This window comes from Capra hircus, chromosome 5 (genome assembly GCF_001704415.2).
Source record: "Capra hircus breed San Clemente chromosome 5, ASM170441v1, whole genome shotgun sequence".
NCBI lineage: Eukaryota > Metazoa > Chordata > Mammalia > Artiodactyla > Bovidae > Capra > Capra hircus.
In genome coordinates, this window is record NC_030812.1 from 12,328,410 (window position 1) to 12,340,890 (window position 12,481).

Here is a 12,481-nt window from a genome sequence, read left to right on the forward strand (position 1 = left end):
GCCGTGGAGTATTAACAACCTCCTCAGTGGTCTCCTTTTTTTCTGTGCCTGATGCAGTCAGTTTTCCGGTCAAGATCTCAGGTTTTTTTTTTGTAAAAATATGTGAGATCATCTTTTGCTTCTATCTAAAATCCTCCATGGTGTTCTGTTCTAGTTAAGAGAAATTCCAGGGCTTGCTTCTGCAGCACATACCCTAAAATTGAAATGATGCAGAGAGGATTATTATGGCCCTCACACAAGGATGACATGCATTCATGAAGTGTTCCATATTTTGTGTAGTTCCCAGAGGCTGTTCGGTGGCTTTGCTGGTTAACACCAAGGAAATGCTACGAGTCAAAGCAACATGTGACACCCAATATTGAAACTGTGACTTCTACTACCAAAAAAAAGTGAACTCCAGACTCCTTACAGTGACCACTTTGCCCAACACAACCTGATCACTCCAGTCTCTCGCACTCATTTCCTGTGATTCTTTGTGGAGTTTACTCCCCTGCCGCCATATTGGTTTTTGTTAGGCTCTGACATTCCAAACATGCCATGTCTTTGCATGGTTCTCTCCCTTCCTTTACTTAGGTTGCTTTTCCAGCGTCAGCAGAGACTTTTCTCGAGGACTTTCTCAAACGCCATCCCACCGCCAGTGTGTGTTGCTCTCTCACATTAGCCTGTGTTATGTATTTATTTATTTTTTACCAAACTACATTAGACCGACAGCGCCACTGCTCCTGTGTGATTCCACCACTAGAGTGTGAACTGCAGGAGGGCAGGAGCTGCATCTTGATTACCAGGACTGTAACACAGCATGGTACACAGCAGGAGCGTAGTTCATTTCTGTATAGTGAAATGTCACATCTCTGAAGGATTCCCTTTCCAGTGGATGAAGTTGTTCTGTGTTCTCAGGACACTTAGTTTGACACTAACGCAGCAGTATCTTTTTAATAGTTTACTTTGGGCGTGTACTTCCCTCTGCATCAGTCTTAAGATACCAGAGAACCAACCCTCTCATTCGCCTTTGAAATCCAGCAGTAAAATGAGCCAGTGATAGAGGTAGTGCTAGCCTCCTCTTTAAAATATTCTTTCATTAAAAAAAAAGTTAATTAGAACATAAGCAGCGTCTTGCAACCTGCTTATTTCATTTAGCAATGGATCATGAAATACCTGGTGGTTTAAATACTTTCTACGAAATCATTTTAATAGATACATATTTCCTTGAAATGGTGTGTGGTTAACCAAGTCTGTGCTGATAGACACTGAATTTGTATAAACAATGCTGTAATGAAAATAAATAGCTACCTTTTGGAATTTACAGGTATTTCCTTAGGACAAATAACTAGAGATAAAATTGTTTAGCAAGTGTATCTGTGACTTAAAAGTTTTGAGGCATATCAAATTACTCCCAGGAATATCTTACTATCTTTTTCTATACTTTAGCTATGTGTTAGCTGAGTGCAGTTTCTAATAGCCATCAGGAATACTGAGTTCTGTAATTTGGGAGCAACATTGCTAATAGATGAATAATAACATCTCAATGTTTTAATTTACCTTTTAGGTAAATTGGATATTGAGTAAATGTAACATATCTTTTTTAGGGATATTGACCCTTATATTTTGGTATTAACAAGCTGCTGATTTGTGCCTGTTGCTCATGTAACACGTTTGACATTGAAGCCAGAATACCAGCTTCATACGGCTGATGGACTTTAACTTCTTCAAATGAAATTCAGTCTGCTGAAGTCTTTTATCCCACTTTGCCATTTCATTTCAGCCAATTTTGTGGCCTCCTCCCGTCCAAAGGTTCACCTAAATCTGAAGGCTTATTGATGTTCAAAAAGCTAGGAAGGAAGCTGCCCGAGTCAACGAGTCAACGAGTCAACCGGGTCTGAGCTAATTCCTCACCCTGAAGTCTGATGGCTCTGCAGTGGGACCTGGGGTGGGTTTCAGGGAAGCTTTTTTCTGGTCTGGGAGTTGTGGTTCTGGGCTCCAGCCTTGCCCAGGCATGCCCCAGAGCCATACCACCCTGCTGAGGTCTCAGCACTTATTCTGGATGCTACCCCTGGACACTGTGAGGTCACTCCCTGTCACCACTGGCTGCCCTTAATTTGACATATGTTTAGGTTTAATGACAATATATTTCAAGTGTCTGTGAAGTGGCTTCTGCTTTGGGACGTTTAGGAAAAGAGATCACCAAAGACCTTACAATTATAGAAGTTGAAACTTGAGGGACAATTCAGTGAGAAACACAAACTATTATCATTAAGCTATTTAGCCACATTTTTTTTTGTTTGTTTGTAGCATTATTCTACTACTTTTAAAACTTTTTAGAAGAAATAGTATTCTGCCCCTAAAAAAAATGAATGTCATCATCAAATTTTGGGTCCCTGATAATTTGATGGTAAATATTGCAGTAGTATAATAATAAAGCGTTTCATCCTGAAGGTGATCGTTGCCCTTGCCCCTTGACTTTGCCTTTAATTAGGGTTATCTCTGACTGATTATGCCTAATGACTTAGAGAGGGACTTTAGAACTAAATGGTTTGATGTAAATCATCTTCCTTAGTAAGATTTAATTCAATTGTTAGATTTTTTTTAAATGATCTATTTCATGTGAGGAGAAAACCTTTTATCTCCTGAAGACACTTCACATATAAACACTGATGTTAAGATGTACTATCAAACAATACTTCTTCTGTTTGTTAAATGAGGACCTTCACAAATTATTTTTTCAAGGCTGTTTTATTGCTTTTCCTTTTGCACTCAAACTATAATGCAGCTGTAAACAAGACATTTACCAAACTATATACAAGCTTTCGGGCTTCATAGGTGGCACAGTGGTAAAGAATCCACCTGACAATGAAGGAGACACAAGAGACGTGGGTTCAGTCCTTGGGTGGGTAAGATCCCCTGGACTGGGAAATGGCAACCCGCTCCAGTATTCTTACCTGGAAAATTACATGGACAGAGGAGCTTGGGATTGAGCATGCCCACACTAAGTTGCGTATATGCTTTTGCATGCTCAGTCGTGTCCAACTCTTTGTGACCCCGTGGACTACAGCCCACTAGAAAAAGATTCCTCTGGCTATGGAATTCTTCAGGCAAGAATACTGGAGTGGGTTGCCGTTCCCTTCTCCAGGGGAGAACCCAGGTCTTCTGCCATGCAGGCGGATTCTTTACTACCAGGGAAGCCCATATAAGCTTTTAGATCCATTTTATTGGCTGCTTCCCTTTGTTATTTCTTGTCTATGTAGATACACATTTGAATGAATGACCAACCATTATCATCATCAGACATTCCCTCAAAATAAACACAAAATGTATGAAAGTGACTGCTGGATCACAATTGCAGAAAGAGACTCATCTATAGTAAACTTAAAGCAGCGTCTAAATAGGAGTAGGGCGACCTAAGGAAAATCCTCTGGTTTAATTTTTGTATTATTCCACTGATGTTACTGGGTTGCCTAGTTGACTCAGTGGTAAAGAATCTGCCTGCCAGTGCAGGAGATGCAGAAGACAGGGGTTTGATCCCTGGGTCAGGAAGGTCCTTGGAGAAGGAAATGGCAACCCACTTAATCTTGCCTGGAGAATCCCATGGACAGAGGAGCCTGGAAGGCTGTATAGTCCATGGGATTGCAAAAAAGTTGGATACGACTGAACACCCATGGCCGCAACTGGTGTTCCTACCAATGCTGAAGACACAAGTAATCCCTTATTGGGATATGAATATTTGGATGAGAATCAGGCTACTCTGAGGACCACTTTTTATGGTTTATCAGGAGGCTTGGGTTCAATCCCTGAGTTGGAAAGATTCCCTGGAGGAGGGCACAGCAACCCACTCCAGTATTCCTGCCTGGAGAATCCCCATGGACAGTGGTGCCTGGCAGGCTACAGTCCATGGGGTTGCAAAGAGTCGGACACAACTGAGCGACTAAGCACAGGACAGCACAGACTTTGGCTCGTGTGACAGTTTCCGCATGTAAAGTGGAGAAATTACTGCTTTATTCATAGCTCTGTAGTTTACTGAAAATGTGACCACGTGAATAAGTAAAGAGTTACTATATGCTATTAAGTTATGTACGAGAAAATAGTGGTGGCCTGTTCATTTGTTGACTGATAATTATATTTATAGAATATTTGGATGGCTATAGATGAAAAAGTAAAGTCTTAAGGGAGTAATCTAGTTTAGAGGACAAGATTAGTTTGCTACTTACATTACAAATATATACATGCAAGAATGTAGAATCTTGATATTTTCAGGTCATTCAGTAAAATAGCACTTCTAACGTGTGGCATCAAAACACGCTTGTGTGTAGGGTGATAGATGTAATGAGTGATTTGCTACTAAAAATAAGTAAAAAAAAATGGTGTATGGTTAACTTTTAAAAATGAGACAGTTCAAGCTGAAGCCATTAATAGTATATAGTTCTCGCATGTTTAATATTCCTGAGTGCTTCCTGAAGTCCTACTTTGTCCTTAACTCCAGGTTTGGGAGGAATTGTGTATGTGTAAATATTACTATGTAAGTATCTGTTTTTATATTCCTTTATTTTGTAGTTGGAAAAAGCATTGATCAGCTGTCGAAAGAGATACTGTTTACCTTGTATACCTGCTCAGGTGGGCGCCTGTTTCTGAGCAGGGAAGGTAGCATCCAGTTTAATTAGAAAACAAAATAAATGTGCTGTGAACTAATCATATGCTATAGAACAAGCTATCTAAACTGTACTGAATATTTACGTTAATGTGTATGTTTCACTGCTGCCAATCAGAAGAGGACCTGGCCACCACTAGTTCTGACTGAGAATACTTTTTTTTCATGAATTTAAATGACACTAATCTTGAGTCTGTGTTTTTCATACTCAGTAAAGTGCTGCAAAGTTGACAAGTCAGTCAGGAAATCTGAAATCTATAGTAACATTAAAGATGTGAGCTGGAAGAGTCTTTTATTGGAAGAAGGGGAAAGTGATAGGAATGGGTGATATTTTATAGGAAAATTGTGAAGTTTAGTTTCTACCATGACATAAAGTTCTACAAAGTATTTTTGAATTTTGGTGATTAGGAACCAGGTAGTGGCCTTCAAGGTGGAAATAATGATTTTTTTTTTTTTTTGAGGAGATAGGAGAAAAATCAAAGAATGTCAGAGCTTTTTATGCCACCAAGTAAAAACCCATCTTTCTACTTTGATCACTGTTTACTCAAGTGCCAAATTATGAGGAAAATAAAAATCTCAGACAATTATATAAAATTGCTGCAACCAGTAATTTCCACTTGACTTAACGATTTTTAGCAACCCCTCAAAATTGGTATTATGTTCATTTTTCCAAGTGAGGTAAAAGAGGTTCAGAGATGTTACAAAAGATACTCAGAGTCACACAGATAAATAAATAGAGGCAGCAAGATTCAAACAGAGGTTGGTTCAGCTCTAGGTCAGATCCCTCAGTGAGAGTCAGAGAAAGTCGTGAGCACTCAGTTCTCTAGCTGACTCCCTTGCTTATTGGGTTACTTGTTTTCTATGTACTTCCTGCAACTTAGACTTGGAAGGGACACTCTGTGTGGTTCAGTTGAGTATCCGTACTACTTAGTACAGCACAAGGAATTCAGTAAAATTTTAACTTAAAAAAACAAATGAATATGCCAATAAGTCATAGACCTCGCAGTGGAAATCGAGCCACTCCACTCACATTTCCCTTATTTGTCATACCGACCACAGTCCCTTTCTCTTGGTTTTCTCAAACACCCCAAACAATACACGCGATGAGTAAGGATGGTTGATATGAGGGGTTTTGCATAACCAGAGGCTACTCCGTAATGCTTGCTTGTAGAAGTGCTGATGTAACCTAAACGATGCCAAGAAAAAACCTGCTGAGACAGGATTTTTTCTTCTTCTCTGCTTTTTAAACCAAAGTCCCTCTAAAACAGTAATAGTGAAAAGAGTAAACTTGATTAAGCTCAGCGTTACCTCCCTACTACCCTTCCTATGATCTAGTGATATGTGTGTTAGGTTGGCTTATGCGTCTGCTTGAATCTTAAATTTTATATACTCTCCTGAGACTTTTATTTTCCACATAATTTGTCACTTGACTAAATAGTAATCAAAGTAGAAAGATGGGTTTTTACTTGGTGGTTTGCTGCTGCTGCTGCTAAGTTGCTTCAGTCGTGGTTTACTACTTCCCACAAAAAAAGAATGTTCTGGCCTTCGATATATTTGTTTTGCATCTAGGAGGTGGTAGGGCTCACTGTCTTTTAATAACCTGCTTCATTTGAGTAACCTGAGATGACTAGCCTTTGAGTTTTGATTTATTTTTTAAAGCTATATGCTGCTGCTTTAGCTCAGTCAGTAAAGAATCTTCCTGCAATGCAGGAGACCTGAGTTCAGTCCCTGGCTCTGGAAGATCCTCGGGAGAAGGAAATGGCAACCCACTCCAGTATTCTTGCCTGGAAGATCCCATGGACAGAGGAGCCTGGTGAGCTACAGTCCATGGGGTCGCAAGAGTCGGTCATGACGTAGCAGCTAAACCACCACCACTGCTGCTTTGCCAATGGATTGCACACATAAGGATTTCACTACACTGTATACTGTGACAGTGATGAGTGAGCCACTCTCTTCTCTTCTGTCCTTAAAACTTAAGTGGAATAAAGTTCACAGACGCCTTTATATTTTTGTATAAAACATTTGTCCAGGCTCTTTACCAATGATAGTTTTTATTTTGTATCTTTCTTTTATTATCTTGTGCAAGTTCTTAGTATATTATTTTCCAGTGATGGTTTAAAGACTGACCATGTGTTTTGAGGCTCTGAATAAAGCAAGATATAGTCTTTGTCATTCAGAACTCTGTATTTTATTGTATACTATGTATGTATGTGTATGCAGAGTACATCATGTGAAATAGCAGGCTGGATGAATCAGGAGCTGGAGTCGAGGTTGCTGGGAGAAATATCAACAGGTTCAGATATGTACATGATGCCACTCTAATGGCAGAAAGTGAAGAGGAACTAAAGAGCCTCTTGATGAGAATGAAAAAGCTGGCTTAAAACTCAGTATTCAAAAAACTGAGATCATGGCACCCGTCCCATCACTTCATAGCAAATAGAAGGGGGAAAAGTGGAAGCAGTGATATTTTATTTTTTTGGACTCCAAAATCTCTGCAGATGGTGACTGCAGCCATAAAATTAAAAGATGCTTGCTCCTTGGAAGGAAAGCTATGACAAACCTAGACAGCATATTGAAAGACAGAGTCATCACTTTTGCACATGAAGGTCTATATAATCAAAGCTATTGTTTTTCCAGTAGTCATGAATGAATGTATGTGAGTATTGGACACTAAAGAAGGCTGAGCACTGAAGAACTGATGCTTTTGTACTGTGGTGTTGGAGAAGACTCTTGAGAGTCTCTTGGACAGCAAGGAGATCAAACCAGTCAATCCTAAAGGAAATCAAATCTGAAATTTAATGGAAGGACCAGTGTGAAAGCTTAAGTTCCAATACTTTGATAATCTGATGCAAAGAGCCAACTCAATGGAAAAGACCCTGATGCTGGGAAAGTTTGAGGGCAGGAGGAGAAGAGGGCAACAGAGGATGGGATGGTTGGATGGTATCACAAACTCAATGAATATGAATTTGAGCAAACTCCAAGAGATAGTGAAGGACAGAGAAGCCTGTCCATGGGGTCACAGAATTGGACACAACTTAGGAACTGAACAATAACAACACTCTACAAATAAAATAAGTTAATATTTATTATAAGCATAGAATATGCCTATCTACTGTAACAATACTTCATGTGTATCCTTTCAGATAATTCTGTAATCACATGAAATAGATTTTATTATCATCATATTAAAAAATAATAAATGCTCGTTTTAGAGCAGTTTTAGGTTTACAAAAGTAGAATTGGTATATAATCTCTTATCTTCCTACACTTCTCTGGTTGTGTTAACTTGAATTTGTCTTGTACATGTTACAACTGATGAGCCAGTACTGATACATTATTATTAATTAAAGCCCATAGTATACATTAGGGTTCACTCTTTGTGCTGTGTATTCTATATGTTTTTGACAAATGTAGAATGACCTGTTATCTATCATTACAGTACTATACAGAATGGTTTCATTGCCTTAAAAAATCTTCTCTGCTCTACCTGCTTTCTTTTTTTGTAATAAAGAAAGTTATAGATGAAATTATTCTCCAAGGGTCATTTAGCTACAAAAGTGTGAGAGCTGCTCTGCCTCCTGAAATCTGTGCTCTTAACTCATATTATAGACTGCCTACATCATCACAATTATTTAATCATTTAGGGGATCCTATCTTGGTAAGATTCTTGCTAATTCTTACTAACTTCAAAAACAGGTAATATGTGTAGCAAGTATTTTGCTTTTGCTTTCCTTTGAAGTTAAAACACTGTGAGAAATATCACAGGAGAATTTTTAATGTTTAATTATTGGATATTTGGCAAAATGTTTCTTATAAATTAAAGAGGAGTTATTGACATTAGGATCGTTAGTAAAATGAAAGAGAAAGTCAGTGGTCTGATCGTATAGTTATCACTAGCTGCTGGAATAATGGGTGAGTAAAAGAGCAACAGAATGAGCTTTTTAAGCAAAATGAATAAACAAAAAGGAGAGGTCTTTTGGAGACATGAGTCAAAGTTGCATAAAATGTAGAATATTAGGTTAATCATATACCTCTATCTTTGGAATAATTATCTCCTTAACAGTGGTTTAAAAAATATGTATGTGAAGGGGAAAGAAAAACATCACATGAAGCCAATGTGGTAGACAGTGTATGAATTAGAAGGAACGATCAGATGAGATTGTTTCTCTTTTCTTTAGACCCACAGCTTCTGGGCACCACCCATGACTTGCTTCTACCCAGTTAACATAGATCTTCATTTTACCCTTGCCATACAGGACAGGGCTCTTTTAGGAAGGGTCTTCTTTGGACTTTTCTCTTACCTTGAGTCACCCCCTTTTTGTTACTCTGTAGGCAGTTTTGGTTCAGAAACTACAGCACAGCAAAGAATGTCTCGTTTTAGAATCTGCCTGGATTATGCTATTAATTCATGAAAAATCAGTTTATTGCATATAAGCCTTTGCTCCTACTTTTTGCTTATTTTCTTCTGATATTGATGCTAATGTTTACTTAAAACTGTAGCTAGGGAGAAGATATAGCTTTAGACTAAATCCTGATTTATGTATGTTGTAGTCCTGACTGACAGCAGCAAGGATTTGCTTGAGATTCAACAAATTGTGACTTAGTTTCTTCCTATATAAACTAAACATTAGGACACAATCATCTCAAAAGCTAAAATGATCATCATTCTTTACAAGGAAGAATGAATGAATGAATGAATGTCAACAACGTAAATTGAAGGGAAAAAATAAAATAGAAAATGAAAACACGTTTCCCGCCATTCCTGAAAACTCTCTCATCCTTTTGGTTTCCGTGAAACCATTTTTTCCCTTTTTTCTTCTCCTGCTGTCCTGGTTCTTCTCTGTGACATCTTTGATGAACTCACTCTGTCTCTTCTGATCTTGACGTTTTCTAGGATTCTGACTTCAGTCTTCTCTCTCAACACATTCTGCTCAATCATCCCATCTAGATAAAAACAAAGCACTGCTTTTTGATGATGCATACCAGGTAGACATTAGTCTACCTCATATGGGCTCAGGAGGTGAAGAGTCCCTCTCGATGTGCTGCTGAATCATCCATTTTCTCTGTTTTTCAAGGGTCGTAAGAGTGAGGCTGAAAAGTTCTTCTTGAAGGCTATTGAGCTGGACCCCACCAAAGGAAACTGTTACATGCATTATGGTGAGTGGTTGATAGTTTTTTCCATGTCCCCCGCAATTACAGTGAATGCTGATATGAGATTCATGTTGCACTGGTAAAGAATACTTTGAGAGAACATTGACTTCGCCATCGCAGATATAGCCTTGAGCTGTATTCTTGCCTTCTTGTTCAAAGCAGTCATGATAACAAGGGCTATGACTTATGTTTTAGTTATTTTCATAGGACTTCAGTGGTGAAAGGTATTTTTCAGTCCCTCCCCACCCCCGCCCCCAGTTCAGTTTGGAGTTTAAATGAGATCTCATCAGCAAATCATCTCACTCCTTGCCTGATGCATGGTATATAATTAAAATATTAATGTTAGTTCTCTTTTCATTCTAAATGATAATATATTGCTCACTGAATGTAATATTTTGAAGTTTTAGAGGCTTACATTTTGGCCACAAAATCTTGCTTTCTGGAAGATTTGGAAGTACCCCAGCCTCTAAAGGCCTGAGATTGGGGTCAAGGATAAAAACTGTAGACTATAAAGGATGTGTCTTTCACTGGGTTTACCCTCAGTTTATCTTAACCAGTCCAGAATGAACTTATGTAACAAATCTGTGACACTCCACATTGTCCTTAGTAGTGAGTCATGTGTTCCGTGAGGCAGTGTATACAGCTGGTTTGGTGTCGGGAAAGATGTGCTGATTTCTACCTTATTTGCATTTACAGTAGCTTTCAAGGAGCTGAGAAGCATTTACTTTTGCTGATCCCTTGGAAAAAGAATTTTTTTACCACTATTGACTTTGATGTGTTAAGTTATTATCAGGTAGTAAAGTTAAAGATGAATGGGAATGAAATATCTTAAGGAAATAAAACTAATATATTTGTATGATATTAAATTCCTTCTCCCATTTTCCAGCTAGTAAAAATGAATCAGTGATGAGCTATGAGTGTGGAAAATGAAAAATTTTAAATGGAGGATACACTTAATTAACTATCAGTTCATTTGTTTATATATATTGTGTGTATATGTTTATAAATGTAGGGTTGTGATGATACTTTATCTTTTCAGCATAGCACAGCATGTAATTTCATGTAACTAACTGCATCACCACCCCTGACTTTCTTTCACAATGCAATTTTATTGCTATGTTAAGATGGTAGTCAACTAATTTAAGTTTACTGCAGAATTTATTTTTTCAAGTTATCTTATATGAAGTGTTTTAAATTAGGATTTTCACATGCATACTATTTTGGGTACCCCTACCAAGCTAAAGTAATTCCCTGATTATTTTCTTGGAGTGCTGAGGGACCTCTTGTCATTTTATGAAATAGTTTTTTTTTTTTTTAATCCTATCTTTCTGCTTGCATTTTCCGTACCTCAAACTAATTCTACTTACTGCATCGTCTAAGCTTCTTTCCCATAATTTTATTATATACTTTAGATTTTTCACAACTAATTCCTTCATCGTTGCTTCATTTGAAATGCCACTAGAAAAAAAAAATACTATTAATTGATTTTAAGAATTAGCTCCCTTATTCAGACTTTTCTGTCTTTACCCACTACTAATCTTTTAATTTATTTTGTATGTTTCAATATTCTGATTTTTTTTTTCCTGGAGTGTTAATAGGGAGTATTACTTGCAGGAGAAATTTTTTGATTTAGTTTTAACAGAAAATGCAATAGATTCCTTATTGTGTAAGTTATTAGAAAAATAGTGATAAATGTTCTGTAGGTGAATGTGTAAAACTAATTCTTCTTAGTACTCTGGTTTTTTTAAATTTTTTGGCATATAGCCATTATTAGAAGTACATTTGTTTTCTAAGGGAGGGATGACTGTATAATTAAATATGCTTTTATGGATAGTTTCAGTATTTTTCCCCACTCTAGAATAGGAAATGGAAAGGAGTCAAAAAATGAGGCATCAAGAAAGAGTAGTTAAGGCAAAATAACTACAAACGGACAGGACCCATAACTGAGAGCCTGATATTCCCTTCTCACTGTGCTCAAGTTATTTTAAAATGTACATTTAAGGGAATATTAAAGTTTTTATTTAGAAGAAGTCTTCTGCAAATGAGTAAAATTTAGAACTGAAAAGTTCTTTTAAATTTATCTAATGTAACCTCTGATGTACAAATCAGTAGATTGAAACCTAGAGAGATGAAGTTTTTGCCCAAGTTAGTTGTAAGGAACTAAATTTTGCATCCCTTGATAACTGTCATTGCTTTTCTCCTATAATACATATTCCATTTCTTTTAACAACATTGTAAATAGACACAATTAGATAGACCCAAAGTATCTATTGTAGACAGACACAAGGTGCCTGGGTATGTAGATGGGTATTTTGGATTTGTCAGCCCTTTTGTGCAGTTTTAGAATGTCAAATTCATATAAATCACAACTTAAAATTCTTAGCGAAGAGTTTTTATTAATTTTAATTTGTATAAGATGCAAAGCACTGTTCTATTTTCAGAACGGAAGTTGTGCTAGGTAGGTGTAATAAATAGGATGATGTCCTTTTCAGAAAGTGATATGATAGGAAGTAGAATTCTTGAAACCAAATAGGTGAAACATATTTGAGGAGGTGATATTTGAAATCCAAGCTGATATTTTAAATTTTGCAACTCTTTGAAGAGTCAGAAAGGAGCATTTCAGACAAAGAAACAAAGTTTAAAGGTCACAGGCAAGAACAAGCTTGTGTTCACAGCAAAGAAAGAGGCTAC

General features: G+C 37.3%; 1 protein-coding gene across 1 annotated transcript in view; it reads left to right on the top strand.

Annotated features, from left to right (window-relative positions):
* TMTC2 (transmembrane and tetratricopeptide repeat containing 2) overlaps positions 1 to 12,481 on the top strand; it is a 433,234-nt gene that overhangs the window by 316,555 nt on the left and 104,198 nt on the right. The window contains exon 9 of the mRNA XM_005679774.3: positions 9,715 to 9,796. Coding sequence (XP_005679831.1) covers positions 9,715 to 9,796 — 82 coding nt within the window. The remainder of the gene's footprint in view (positions 1 to 9,714; positions 9,797 to 12,481) is intronic.